This window comes from Muntiacus reevesi, chromosome 8 (assembly GCF_963930625.1).
Source record: "Muntiacus reevesi chromosome 8, mMunRee1.1, whole genome shotgun sequence".
NCBI classification, from domain to species: domain Eukaryota; kingdom Metazoa; phylum Chordata; class Mammalia; order Artiodactyla; family Cervidae; genus Muntiacus; species Muntiacus reevesi.
Window position 1 is genome coordinate 49,921,418 of NC_089256.1, and position 14,512 is coordinate 49,935,929.

Consider the following 14,512-nt stretch of genomic DNA (forward strand, 5'->3'; position numbering starts at 1 on the left):
TGTATTTACAATTTATAAACTTGTTGGGTTTAGAGAAGGGGGATCCCTCTGATGTGTGCATGGTACTAGGTACAGGTAACAGAACATTTTTCCTCCCAAACCTTCTATGTCATTGAAAAGCAGTAGTTCTTGTGTTTTCATATATTATCATTAGGAAGAACTACCTTCTAAGGCTGAGGATATATAATTGGTATCACCGTGTATTATCAGAGGTTTTTGGCAAGTCACATTGGAGACTGACCTGAATTGATCCTGTCATACACTCTTGGCATTTGTAGAATTAACTATATTTTTTTAACCACTGGCAAGTAGTCTTTTACCACAGAGTAAAAACTAACTAGATTTTAAATAAGGGCCACATTCAGACACTGTGCTTTCTCATGCTGCAGGTTCCCTTAGGCTTCAAAGAGCTATTGAAAAAGTTGTTATATTTATAAAGGAAATCATAGTTTATAATGCATGGTTTACAGATTTTCAAAGATCTTGGAAGATGGGCTCACTCATATGACTTATGAATGTCTGGGGTTTGTAAACAAACTCAGGTTCTCACTTAAAGGCCGTATTAGGTTTGACTGCATTCTCAGCAGGTTTCACCTTGAGAATTGCTTTTCACAGTATTGAGTGGGAAGGGAGGGAGTATCCCAAGCCATATACTTACCTGAAAATTTGACTGTAATCTGGAGGTAACTTCTTTTTTTTTTTTGGAGCTAAATGTTTTAAAACAGTATGTTTTACAAGTCTAAACCAACTTTTAACATTTGCCTTAGACCCTATTCTGTTAAGTCTGCATCTAATAAAATGGTGCATTGGGCTGATACATAACTCCACATGCCACTTAAGTGTTTCTGGGACCTTTCCAGTACTGCAAGTGCCTCGCCTTAGAGCAGCCTTTCCAGTTTTCCCAAGAAGACATGCCCCGAGTGCGAAAGAGGATTTACAAGGAGCTGTGTGAGTGCCGGCTCATGGACTGAATCAGCAGGGACTCTGGGAAGTCTAACCAGGTTGGAGCAGGTGGTTTGTTACTTGAATCTCCAAACACTTATTTGAATTTTTACAGGTATTTCAAATCAGTGGTGTTGGGCCACTATTGTTACCTCAAGTTTATTTTCTGCCCTTAACTCATTTCACTAGTGACCATGTACTATTTTTTAATGTTCAGTTTGGTTTCATTTTTAATTTTATGGATTCTGTGTCTGTCCCCCCCATATTTAATATTTATTATCCAAACGCATGCATATAGACAGAGCATGCAGTGCAGAGTATTAAAAAAAAAAAAGCCTAGTAGATTTGGTGCAGCTTTTGAAACTTAGTTAGACGTGAACTGAATACAGGTTTAAATTTTAATTCCAGAACCTAAAAATGCAGGATGTTTTTGATACAACGTAACTCTGAGAGTAGTAGATGTTCCCTGGGGCATAAAGGGTAGCTAGGAGGGGTTTTGACAGTCAGTCCTGTTTTATTTTTGCCAGCAGCACCTTTCAGTGACTTCTCTCTTCAGTGAGCCCCGTTCCTTTTAAAGGATGAAAAGGAAGTGGCCGTAAGCTGACTGGTGTGTTCTGTTCATGGTGGCACATGTGTAAGCACAGTGCCTGCCTTGGGAAGTTAAGGTATGAGGCAATGAAAGTGACGTGAGGGTCCAGTTATCTTCACAAATGAGGTTTCAGCCTTGGCTTTAAGATTTATAATAAATGCTTTAATCTTATAAAAAGCTTTTGCTGGAACATTGAACTCCTTGGATTCTTCTGGTTTTGATCCATTAAAAAATTAGTATCTGTCAAACTAGTGGTCAAACAAATGAGGATCCAGCCTAAGAGTAATTTACAAGTTGTCACTTCCCCTGTGGTGTTTCCCACATGGAAGAAATTAAGATTTGCCAAATACCTATTTCAAGGGTATTTAAAATATAAACATTCAAAACCAAAGACCAATTTTAGGTCTTTTGGACGTGGATGGGGAAGAGAGAACAGAAAATGTAATAAGGGAGACTTGATACTGTGGGGGTTACAGCAAATGTTATGAGTTTTTCCCCTCATTTCTCTAATGATCTCAGTAATATGCAGGGCTTATCTGTCTCTGCTTGACCATCCCTGAGACTCTAGCACAGGAGTCCTTTTTTTTTTTTTCCTTTGCTTCCATGAACCTCATCTTCTGGGGGAAAGCAGAAGTGGCCCAGTCCTTACCTTTTGCTGCATTAGGATTAAAGTAATGGATCTAGCATCTTTAATAGAGTTTTGTGATAACTGGAAAGGAAAGGAGGAACAAGCAAATGGCAAAAGATACTTGGGTTAATGCCTTGCTAGGTGTGCGGTGTTGAAAATAAAAAGCTAAAACGTGCAGTTTTACTTGGCCATAAGGTAGGGCTGACTGCCAGCAGTTGAGGGTGGAGTCAGAACATGTTTATGTGCAGGGTTCCCTATCCCCAGACATTCCAGGCACCAACACCAGTGTTTACATTATAAACAGGCCAGCACTTTCCTATTCCCTCAGACTCAAAACTCCTTAGTATAAAACCAGGTCAGTATTTCTTCTTGTGCTTCATATCATTAGACTGAAATTAGAGGCGCTTTGTGCTGCTACAGGTAGGGCTGCATCCACATTGGAAAGGTGACAAAATGGGTTGGGTGTTTTCCTGAGGTTTTCAGGCATAATTATGCAAACGAGATTTTTCAAATCTGTATGCCAGACGTTTGCTTATTTTTTTTTTTTTTTTTTTTGGTAATTAGTAAGTAGACTGTTAAAAATGTCTTATACTTTAGAGCGCCATAGTTCATATCTCACTGACAGAACCAGGCATGCAAGAGAGTTGTTTTCTGGCAAAAAATCTTAATGCCCCAAGCTTGAGTTGTCATTTCTTTCAGTCTGAGAAATAGTCATTCTCTTAGCAGTGAGGCAGAGAGAACCTACAGCGAACTGTCCCAAGTCACGGGTCTGTTTCATGTCCAGCTTAATAGGGCACCTTGAGCTACACTGTCCAGCATGCTTTAGCTTAAATGTCAAATATTTTAAGTTTGGTTAAAATGTTTCTGTTATTCATGAAGCTTGTTTCAGTACACACAGTTACTTCTCACCTGCCCTTCCTACCCCCCAAGTCTTTTGATTTAGGTGTAAACCTCTATTTAACCCAAGTCCTCCATTAGGATGGCCCTTTTTCCTGATGTTTGCAATATGGTTTTTTTGCAACGGAAATTTCTGAAATATAGTCTGGGCTGTTGGTAGAAGAGACAGGCATTGTTTTGTTTTACTCTCATTAGCTTGGCACTGAATTGTCTGGGTGCCCACAAGGTGGGCAGAACTTATACTTTGGGGGTTGAGGGCAGGCCTTACACAAACTAAAAGCTGCTTATGATGTGCCTTCAACAAGCTGCTCAGTCCTTTCCATCAGCAAACTTACCAGTCTGCAGTTTCTTTTATCCTTTTGTAAGATCTATAGCAATGAATGTAGATTTAGTTCAACTTTTAGTTCTCTCAAACTAAATGGCTCAGACGGTAAAGCGTCTGTCTGCAATGCAGGAGACCCGGTTCAATCCCTGGGTTGGGAAGATCCCCTGGAGAAGAAAACGGCAGCCCACTCCAGTACTCTTGCCTGGAAAATCCCATGGACAGAGAAGCCTGGTAGGCTACTGTCCATGGAGTCGCAAAGAGTCAGACACGACTGAGAGACTTCACTTTCACTTTTAGTTCTCTCAATCATAGAGAACCAGTCTTCTCTTAAGAAAGGGAGAAGCAGCAGCTGCTTGCTGCCAGCAGTCCCCAAATCTTTTTTTTTGTCTTTGCTTTTTATTTTCTACGTATCACTGAATATAATTAACACTGGTCACCTTGAATTCATAGTTGTAACAAAGGAACAGACCTGAGACATCGCCAGCACTAGCCTAAGTAGAGCTGCCCCCTTTCTCTGCAGTTGTGGTTTACTACTTCCTGGGTTAGAAGGAATAACTGGGAGCTCTGCATGGATCAGACCCTTCAGGCAAGAACCAGTGTGTTAATAGTGTGAATTAGATATACTGACTACCTGCTCTGCTTAATATGAAACTGAACTAATCAGCAGTTATAAAGCACATACTTTGTTATGTGCTAGGCTCTGCCTCCTGGCCTGTAGATAATTTAAGAAGACCTAGGGAATACCATCAGATGTGCTAATTGTATTTGGGTGTTAACAAAAGCAGATCTAGACAAGCTGTCCACTTAAATGGTACCTTTTGGTCAGAAAAAATTTATTTAAAGATTGTGATCATGTAAAATTACTCAAAACCTTCTAGCAAAAATATTTTTTGAAAAATAAACTAAATGCCTTTATAAATGTGTGTTCTTGTGTTGGATAACATGTACTGTTTGGTGAGTAGTACTTTTTCCCAGTGGCATTCTGGTCATGACAAGGCTTATCTGAGTAGGCTCTAAGCAGCTCACTGTCCAATGTAGGACTTTCTACAGTAATGGAAATGTTCTGTATTTGCATCCACTACAATAACCATTACCACAGGGAGGTATCGAGCATCTAAAATGTGGTTAATGTGACTGAGGAACAGTTTTAATTAGCTGCATGTAGCAAGAGACTACCATATTAGTAACTCTCAAATCAAAATGGACATGCAAATTCTGCACACCATTCAGATTCTCCCCCAAAATATATTAATATTCCAGAGTAAGTGTTTCAACGTCTCTTGGTGAGGAAAAACACAGTAAGTTGGGCCAATTTTATTGAAATCTGTTACAGAAGACAATTCAAATATGAAATAGTTTGTGGTTTTAAGGCCTATAGAAATCTGAATCACATTTTACTGCAAAATAATATAAAATACATTAATTCAAACTACTGTAAAAAAAAAAAAGACAGTATGTCTTCATTAAATTACTTGCACGTTTTCCTAAATACTTACAACTAATTTAGAGATATCCAAATAGCCAATTTAAATTTGAGAAAACACATGGTAACATGAAAGCTGTTCACATTGAGATACTCCAGCCCCAACTTCGCAAACTCCTGGAAATTAGGAGATACTTTGTTGCTAGATGAAAAAATCTCACTTAGGTCAGGGAGAATTATACTAGACTAGCAGTTTAGTAAGACTAAATTTAGTCTAGTAAGACTAGTCTAGTAAGAGCAAGAATTCATGTAACATTAGAGAAATCACCTCTTGCCTTACAAATGCAAAATAAATCCTCTAGACTCCCTTCTGGGAGTTGTAGAGACCATCAGCTGACTGTCCAGCCTCTGAAACAGCACAATTAGGGAAAAAAACAGACAGACTTAAGTATAAGAACTGGCCAAAACATTTCCCAAGGGAAGCATTTCTGATTTTTGTTAAGCCATTCTCTCAATCTGTAAGCTCTTTAAAAAAATACAACCACCACAAAACACTCCATTCCCAAGATCAGTCTGAAAATGAAAAAAATAGATCTGAAGGCGCTCACATATCACATATTTTGAAAAAAGTGTTTAGTAAATAAATACCCTTCAATACCTGCCCCTTATTTCCTGTACAAAGCATGTAAAGCAGGTGGTGGTCCCTGGGGCTGTCTAAGAATTTAAGAATTTCCATTAACTTTCACCTTTACAGATTAAAAATCAACACAGAAAAATTCAGTTATCAAACATCTGTTCCCCTAATTTAGAGCAAAGCTACATTACACAGCACAAGTCCACTTATTAAATTTTATCTTATGAAAACTTAAAATTTTAAAAATAGTAATTCCAGGTCCCAAGGTAGACCATGAACCTACTTAGATGCAAACATAGTAAACACTTCAAAATTTTTTCCAGTCTTCTAAAAGAAGTGTGTTTTTGGCTGACAGATCAACATTATACATCCAAGTCTGTTGTTAAGGAACCATTTTTGACCTAGTAACAGAAATCATTTTGGTAATCTGACACAGAACCAAGATTCTAAGATTTAATTCTACAGAATTAAAGGCATTCTTTTGGATTCTGTTCTTTAATAATATTTAAGAGGAAAACCATGACAAGGCTTCCAGCTCAGTAAAGACATTGATTAAAGCTTGATTTAAAAAAAAAAAAAAAACACAAACAAAAGGCAGGCTTGCAGACCTTGGGTAACACCCGTCAAATTCAATAGGCCAAAGGAGTGGGCTTTCATGATGGGGCTCTCAACCACTCACTGGTTTTGGGCCAGTTTTCCATAGCCACCTCTTCCAGCATCATAGTCCTGACGATATTCATCTCGTACCTTAATTGAAAAGAACATGTTACAGTACAGAGAAGATTAGTTTAACAAACATGCCTTCCAAAATACGTCAGACAAATAACTAAGCCTTTTCAGATGTCATATGTAAACATTATAAGCATAACATGATTTTGAGCAACTGATGATAAAGTTCAACTGCCCTGCAAAATTATTTTAATACTGCTTTTTTTTTAAAAACCAAACATCAGGCTTATACTCAGCATTCAAAGATAGCACATTCCAAAGAATATTTAAACTATGTTGAAATAAAAATGGAAAAGTTGTTTTAGTGCATTCTGCTTTGCTCAACATTCCTGCAGGAGAATATTTAGCCCCTTGCAGAAGTCCAGTAATGGTTGCTTGTGAAGATGTATAAAATATACTATTGGATGATATTTAAAAATATTAATAATTTATCACCCCAATGGGTGGATTCACTTCAAGCCAAGGTTATAGGCACAGTTATTTTGAAAAGAGCAAATACAAACTGACAAAACACTTAACGTTTAGGACTGGCGTCCTAGGCAAAGGCTATGCAAAGAAAACCTCCCTGCGTACCTGGCCCCCGGAACGCCCACGGCCATACTGCCTGCCCTCCTTAAAGCCTGCATCCCAGTCTGTACGAATGATCCGGTCATCCAGACGAGTTCCGTTTATATACCGCATGGCATTTTCTGCATCTGCTCTTGAATAGTATCTTAATTATGATTATTAAGGAATTAGCATTTCTCCAGACATATTTGTAAGCAGAGGAAGAAACATCTAAATGAAGATGAGTTAAAGAGTACAAAAACTAATCCAACCAGATGGAGATCAAAGACATAATTTGGCTTGCATAGGCCTGTTGAGGTTGGTCCAGAAGCAGTCAAAAATGATATTTCATCCTCAGCTATACTGATGGTTTTTTGGATAATCCTGTTAAATACACAGTCCCATTGTCTCCATATTTTGGTTTGCAAAAATACAGATATGTTCTGTGCAGGTTTAAACAACAAACTGTTATTCAAGGAAACAACAGCATCTTTTGGTTCCCTCAATATGAAGCTGTACATTCAAGAACAATCTTAAAAAGAGGTCACTGCATAAGACTTGCCATCGCATTTCATTAGAAGGAAACACTCAAAAAGTATCACTCAGGTCAGTGGTTCTAAACCAGATCTACTAAATCTATCTTTGGGATGTTACTAAAATATATATGTAAGTAATTATGATTATAACTGGGTCTAGGAAATACTGATCTGGACCTTTCCCCTTGTCTTTAATTACACGGGTAGGGAAACACTTGCTAAAATTCCAGTGTCCAGTGTCTACACAATGCCTAGCACACATGGGCATTCAATAATTCTTTGTTGAATGAAATGAATGCTAAAGGGCAAATGGGGGCGAAAAAATACTGACAATGAAAGGTAGCCTTTCTTTTGGGTGTCATCTTGATTACTGATCTTTGACCTTCAAGGCAAATGCAAAACCACTCCAATTCTTAAAACACTGATTAGTGTCTAATATTTTCTTTGTCTTTTTGTCCCCTGTGAATTATTTTACACTCTTGGCACCAGAGGTGAAAGCAAAACCTGGGCACTCGTCCCTTGTGTCTGAAGGAGTAAAAGAAGCTTGCAGAGCCCAGAAATCAGACACCGAAGTCAGTAGTGGGGAATAGGTTCAAAAGTGGGGTTTCTGATTCAACCTGATACTGAGCACATTTTGTCTTCTTTCCTTCTCAGGGCCTCCATTAGACAACAGGAAAGAAACATACCCATAGAGTAGAAGAAGCCATCAGCAGATTAGAGATGCAAAAGCTAAAGATTAATAATGGGTGAAACAAAGTCACAGTAGGAAATACTCCTGAAAGGCTTAAAGGAGACAGTAAGCCCAGGAAGCTCTTAATTCCAAGTTGATTAAGTAGTAAGGCTGCAAACAGGGTTTAATTAAAGGTCTCTGTGTGGGAAGACGACCTGGTAGCAGGAACACATTTAATTCCAGGCAAATAAAAAAGATACGGTTGTGAACTAACTAACTGAAGGAACTATGGCATCGTCTTTAACATCAGCAAGCTAAAATCTTTTTTCATTCTAGCATTTAAGAAACCCACATGTCCCAAAGGCGAGGCAGCAACTTAAGAAGCTCTGCCTAGATTCACAAAGTCAGCATTTTTCTCCAGAAACTAATGGATCACCAAAAATTTAAGGAAATTTTACAGCATAAATACAACAGGAAGAAACAATTCAAGGCACAGAAAATTCAAATGACATGGTGGACTAGGTCTGGAAAACTTCTTAAGATGACCAAAAAACAAAATAACAGTTAAAAAACAAAATATGAAAGGGTAAATCCAGAAGGTGAAATGTATGGAGAGCTTCCAGGGAGAGAAAGGTCACAAGTAAATATGGTTACAACCTAAGAAAATCAAGCTTTATGCATCTACATAATACCATATAGCTGTTATAAAAAGAGGTAACCTACATGTGCTAACATGGAACAATCTAAAGTAGGTGAAAAAGTGCACACAATATGCTACCACATATATGTAGAGTCACTTCTGGAAAGACATCAATGAGATTCATAATTAATGTCTCTGAAATTAGAATGATAATGGGTCTTTTATTTTTCAATACACTGTTTGGACTTTCTGAAATACCATAAGCATATACATTTTCAAAGATTTACTTAACCAACTATGAAAAAAGAATGGATTTCAGAACAGGATGTGTATGTTACTAGCTTTCCCAGTGTAAACAGTATAGACATATTGGACAGAAGGTAGGAGCAGATGAAGGAAGAAGAGGAGGTAAGTGCAGGGATGCTAATCAACAAATGTCCTCACTCATCTTTCAAAATAGGCTATCAGCTGCTCTCGGCCCCACCTTTGGTCAACAGCTACATGAGACACACAGGAAGGATACTCCACAAAGCAGAACCCACATGCTGTCTTCTTCATTTTATCCAGGCCCATGATGATTTTCTTTATGTCACCACTTTTGCTGAAGAGCTCATAGATTTGTTCTTCCGTTGTATAAAAGGAAAGATTTCCAACATACAATGTACAGCTTTTCTTCAGTAATTTTTCCTGTTCTTCATTGTCACCCTAGAATTTCCGAGATAGGGAGCAAAGTGGGGGGAAAAAAAGGCACAAAACAATATGAAGGGTATGCTCCAAGTTACATTTTTTAGAAGTGTGAATTTAACATGGATACCATACAGAAGCAACAGGTAATATGTCCACCTCTAGGGAGAATCAAAGGAACTGCAAGTCAGGTTTCTATGTATGGTCTTATTTAATTTATTATCATCAATCTACCTGAGGGAAGATGGTTAAGTAACTTGTCCAAGACCACATAGCTAATCAGTAGTTGCAGTTGGAACCCAAGCCCAGTCTTATCCCTACTCCCATATTTCCTTAAAAAGTTCACAGGACAAGAGTCATTCTACAATAAAAATAGGTTTTTCAGGACTTTGGAATGAGACACTAAAGTTTACTACTGCAATTACTGACTTGTTAAAACTGTGGTCAAGAAGCATTTTCCTCTTTTTTTCTCACATGTTTAAGTCATGTCCCAACAAACAGCTTACAGTTTAAGACAACCAGTGTTAGTACTTAAGGTATGACACAATATAGATACCATTCAGGAAACACTGTAGAAATTCTACACGGCAGTATCTTACAGTAGTCTAAATGAAGCTAGAGGCTTTAGACTGCAGACAGACAACAGTAAAGGTTGTAATCTTGCAGAATGCTTGAAATTCAACATGGCTAATGATGTGGAACTTTCTAAAGTAATGAGCGATAGACGTGTAAAATGATGTCTGTGCATGTGTTTATTCATTCAGTCATGTCCAACTCTTTTCAACCCCATGGACTGCAGCTCACCAGGCTCCTCTGTCCATGGGATTCTCCAGAGGAGAGTACTGGAGTGGGTTGCCATGCCCTCCTCCAGCATATCTTCCCAACCCAGGGATCAAACCCTGGTCACCTGTATTGCAGATGGATTCTTTACCAGTTGAGCTACCAGGGAAGCCCATAATTGTGTCCGGTATATAGTAAACATTTAAAAAATTAAATGTTGACTAAATCTAAGATCTTTCTCAATTTTGCCTCAAATTTGTTTTCCTACCCTACAAACACATTTTAGACTTTCTCCACATCTACCCTCTTCTATAGGTGATCCCTCCTTTCTCAATCTTCTGAATCTTCAACAGTCTCTCCCTTTCTTGTGCTGGATTAAGATTACTTACCTCCATTGTAAATCCCTACATTTACAATCCCATAATCTCTAGAGGACTTCCCTGGTGGCTCAGATGGTAAAGTGTCTGTCTACAATGCAGGAGGTCGCGAAGATCCCCTGGAGAAGGAAATGGCAACCCCCTCCAGTAGTAGTGCCTGGAAAACCCCATGGACGGAGGAGCCTGGTAGGCTACAGCCCATGGTGTCGCAGAGTCGGACACGACTGAGCGACTCCACTTCCAATCTCTAGAGGACTATGAACTCTCAGAATGTGGAAAACTGTCTTCCCTCTCTACGGTTTAGCAGAGGCTTCCACAACAGCACTCAATACAAATTTACTAAATAACCAATAGTTAATGAGTGTCATCCCTGTCTTTGCGGATACTGAAGAACCCACCTTGAATATCTGCAGCTTCGCCCATTTCACAGAATCTGCTATGACAAGGGCCAAAAGAAAATTTCCCTCTTCGGAAACCCAGCAGTTTTCCGATTTTGACATCCAGACCCTTAATATGTTGGTCCCCCTCCTCACATCGAGAGCTCCCTAAAGGTGGAGGCAGGGCTCAACTTTGTCTGCCACCAGGTACATCTTTTGTAGGGCCGTTTTACTAGCCTATGGATAAGACGGGAAACGCCAAACACAGTTTGGTAGATGTAACTTAAAAACAAAAGTCCCGGTATCTGGATCAGGATGGCGCTTCCACATACTGCACGTATCAAAAAAACACCCTTTTTCGATACTTGCAGCAAAGTCACTTTCCCGCGACACCGTTAGTGAAAACGCAAGCCACCACTACTACTGCCGCCCATCTGCAATGGCTCGGAAACAGAGAGCTGCTGCTAGGGAATGTGAAAGCCTGCCTCAAATTCCCTTCCTACGAGAGAAGGGGATTCGATGATACCCAAACGCCTTTTCAGCATCCATTCCCCAACAGGCACCGAGGCTTCCCTTGGCATTTCGGGATCCCAGAGAATGGGAGACGACACAATGAGACAAGAGCAAACCGAGTCTCAGCGTTCTGGCCCGAGGCTCCCCCTTCTCGCGACCCGGCTTCCCTCACCCGGAAGTGCTGGTCCCGGTACTGGCTCAGCTCGACGTAGGAGTCGCTGCGCAGCGCCTTCAGGAGGCCACCCGACATAGTGCAGAGAGGTGGCAGAGGACACCGCCACTCTAGAGTATAACGAGGTAGCCCCGGCAGTGGCGGAACCGGAAACGCGCAGAGACGGCTGCGGAAAGTCGAAATCCCGTGCTCCAATCCCAGCGCGGCAGTGTCGTCACCGGGCGGCGCCAGCGCAGACGCGGCCCGTAGTTAGGTGTCGCCGATCAGAAGCGAGAGCGGCGTGCTCCGGTTCCGGGTCGCTCCGAGGATGGTTCTGCGGCGGCTGCTGGCCGCCCTCCTGCACAGCCCGCAGCTGGTGGAGCGTCTCTCAGAGTCTCGGCCCATCAGGCGTGCGGCACAGCTCACCGCCTTTGCGCTGCTTCAGGCCCAGCTACGCGGCCAGGACGCGGCCCGGCGCCTGCGAGCCATCGCGGCTGGGCCCGCTGGCTCCCTGGGCCGCCGCGCTGCCCGTTTCAGAGACACCTTCACTCAGGAACTACGCCGGGGCCTCCGGGAACGCCCACGGCCACCACCAGGTAGCCAGAAAGGCCCGGGAGCAAACTCCTAAACCTAGGCTGGGCCGGGTCGAGGTCGCCTGCTTTCCCTCTGGGCTGGGCACCGGCCTTGGCGCTAAGGAGTCATCGCCGACAATATGCACGGCCTGGAATCCTGACTCAAGTTGTTTGCCTACAGAGGTTCAACTCATCAGAGAGCCCGGGCCAAACTTGATACCCCCAGGGAAGCCGTGATCGGACAGGACACAGCGAAGGAAGAAACTCCCCGAAGCCTGAGAGAAATAGTTTCGGCCCTGATTCACCGCGGGCAGAGAGCCATGAACCTAAGTACAACTGGAGAGAGGTTTAACCTCAGCAAATGTGACTAAAACTAGTGATCGATGCTGCTGCCGCTGCACTAATGTAGCAGATGGCTACTTCCAGGGGAGATCCTGGATGGAAAGACAATCCTGCAACTGCCAAAAATCCTCTGATTAAATGTGTGAGCTGAGTAATGGGTATTGTTACAGGACAAGGTTCTTTTGCCCCGTGCGCAGCAAGCCAAATGCGGAGATGCAAAGGTTTCCAGCGAAGAGGATTTACTGGCAAAGCAGCCAGGGGAGGAGAACTAGTCTCAGATCTGGTCTTCCTCAAGGGAAAGGTGTTGGGGTATTTATGGGATAAAGAAGCAGCAAGGCGGCGGGAGGTGTGGGAAAAGATGATTGGAGAAAGGTGTGGTAATTGTAGTTCTGCACAGGTGTAACTATGCCACATGCATCTGCAGCTTGAAAAATGGAGGTTCTTAGCACCATCTGAGGGTGGAGTTTTCTGCTCTGTGATGTCAAAAGGTCAGGAGCATGCCCAGTTGGAGGGTTGGTGGTCCTATCCAGTCTTAACCAACTCACCTTGAACTAGACACAGCTGACCCCAAGAACCTGGAAAACAACTCACCATCAAACATAGCTAGGCTTGGTGCTGCTTCCAGGCTGTGGGAGTCATAAGATGACCTTGACTAGTGAAGGCAGATGAGATGGATCCACCCATGCCTTCAGTATGAACCTGGTGCTTATCTGGGAAGGTGGATTAGGATTCCTGGGACTGTAGGAATTATATAGTCCTACAGTATAATAATAATGTATATTATTATACATTAGAATACTAATTAACACATACTGAATATTTCCTCTGTTCCGGGCACTTCCTTAATGCAGTTATCTCACTCCTTACAACCACTTTCACATGAGGAAGTGTAATGCTATTTCTTAACTTTGATTTTCTGCTGCCGCCACCACCATCACCACTGGGTATCAGGACAACTGTCTACCGTGGAACAAGCCACCTGAATTTCTTGTCCCTATTTGAGAGAGTCTGGGATACACTCTAAAGACTATGCTGCAGCTAACAGACCCACAATTAGGCAGTCCATGTATGCATTGATCGTCTCTAATCAGGCTACAGAGTTAATCATACAATCTAGAAAGCTCAAAGCAGTAGAAACAATTTATATTCTGACTTTGTGGTAGTCACAGAGGGAGCTGGATAGCATGGAGACCTACCCTGGGGGTGAAGCAGCAAGAGCAGCTTGTCCTCCACTTTCCTGGTGGTCAAAGATCTGACTTGACATTCTACCCTCCAGCCTTCCCATCAGAGGTGCTTCTAGTTAATCCTCTCTGAGGCCAGTGTCCTACTCTCCTAATGCCAAAGTTTTAGTCTGGCACCCTGCCCTCCTGTCCTCCATCTCCCAGACCAGAGGCAACTCACTGCATTCTCCTTGAGCTTGACAATAAGGAGCCCAAAGAGCTTGTTCATTCTGCTTTGATTGCCTCATTGGTTTCAGTCCCACTCGTTTGTCTCTGGATCTGGGTATCAGAGCAACACAACGTTAGCAGTCCCCAACCCAACCCCTAACCTTCAACATAAGCAATCTTCAAGGACACTCACAGTTGGGTCTTTTTCTGGACTGGCAGAAACAAAAAGGGAAACTGCAGGAAGCAATGAAACTTTTAGACAAGATGGCCATTTGGTAAGGAAGGAAAGCAAAAAATGAAGGCAGATGTTTTTATATTTTGTGGTAGTGTGGGAACTAAATTCCCTCCATTTGTAGAAGGAGTCTGAGAACAGAGCAAGAAAATGGTCCTTTCTTCTCCAGCTAGAGGTGACTTGGATGCCTCCCGGCTTTGGAAGCCTCCAGTGTAGTCTGGCTTGCCATCCCACAACTTACCCTACTGCTAAAGAAACAGACCAAATTTGTCCCACCACCCCCAGGGGCAACAATCTCCCAACATGCCTTTCAAGCTCTGCTAAACTTCGCCAGAATGTGAAGCCAGGAAGCAATTCACTCCACTATCCTGCAGGGCAATTTCAAATCACCCTTTAGTGCCACACAAATCTAGATGCCAGCACTTTACAAATTGTGAGCACTCAGGCCACTGTGATCTACATGGACTGCTACACCAGCAGCTCCTCTAGGGAATTCTGAGGTTGTGAACCTACCTGGTGAAGGAGAGAAACAAGTCC

General features: G+C 41.9%; 3 protein-coding genes across 7 annotated transcripts in view; 2 read left to right on the forward strand and 1 right to left on the reverse strand.

Moving 5' to 3' along the window:
- Positions 1-4,300, forward strand: part of SENP5 (SUMO specific peptidase 5) — a 46,567-nt gene extending 42,267 nt beyond the window's left edge. For all 4 annotated transcript variants that reach the window (XM_065943311.1, XM_065943312.1, XM_065943310.1 and 1 more), the window contains one exon: positions 861-4,300. In XM_065943311.1, the coding sequence (XP_065799383.1) occupies positions 861-971 (111 nt within the window). In that variant the 3' untranslated portion in view covers positions 972-4,300. The remainder of the gene's footprint in view (positions 1-860) is intronic.
- Positions 4,301-4,679: 379 nt separating this feature from the next.
- Positions 4,680-11,620, reverse strand: NCBP2 (nuclear cap binding protein subunit 2). Its single transcript, XM_065943314.1, has 4 exons — positions 11,463-11,620; positions 9,083-9,264; positions 6,741-6,879; positions 4,680-6,185 (listed from the first exon to the last, which is right to left on the reverse strand). Exons 1-4 carry the CDS (start codon positions 11,538-11,540, stop codon positions 6,114-6,116), a joined length of 471 nt encoding a protein of 156 aa, XP_065799386.1. The 5' UTR covers positions 11,541-11,620; the 3' UTR covers positions 4,680-6,113.
- Positions 11,621-11,638: 18 nt separating this feature from the next.
- Positions 11,639-13,238, forward strand: NCBP2AS2 (NCBP2 antisense 2 (head to head)). 2 transcript variants are annotated; one of them, XM_065943315.1, is made up of 2 exons: positions 11,639-12,037; positions 12,195-13,238. In XM_065943315.1, the coding sequence occupies exons 1-2, from the start codon at positions 11,770-11,772 to the stop codon at positions 12,248-12,250; spliced, it is 324 nt and encodes a 107-aa protein (XP_065799387.1). In that variant the 5' UTR covers positions 11,639-11,769; the 3' UTR covers positions 12,251-13,238. The 2 variants fall into 2 exon arrangements, with proteins under 2 accessions (XP_065799387.1, XP_065799388.1); XM_065943316.1 differs by having other exon boundaries at positions 11,643-13,238.
- The last annotated feature ends 1,274 nt before the right edge of the window (positions 13,239-14,512 follow it).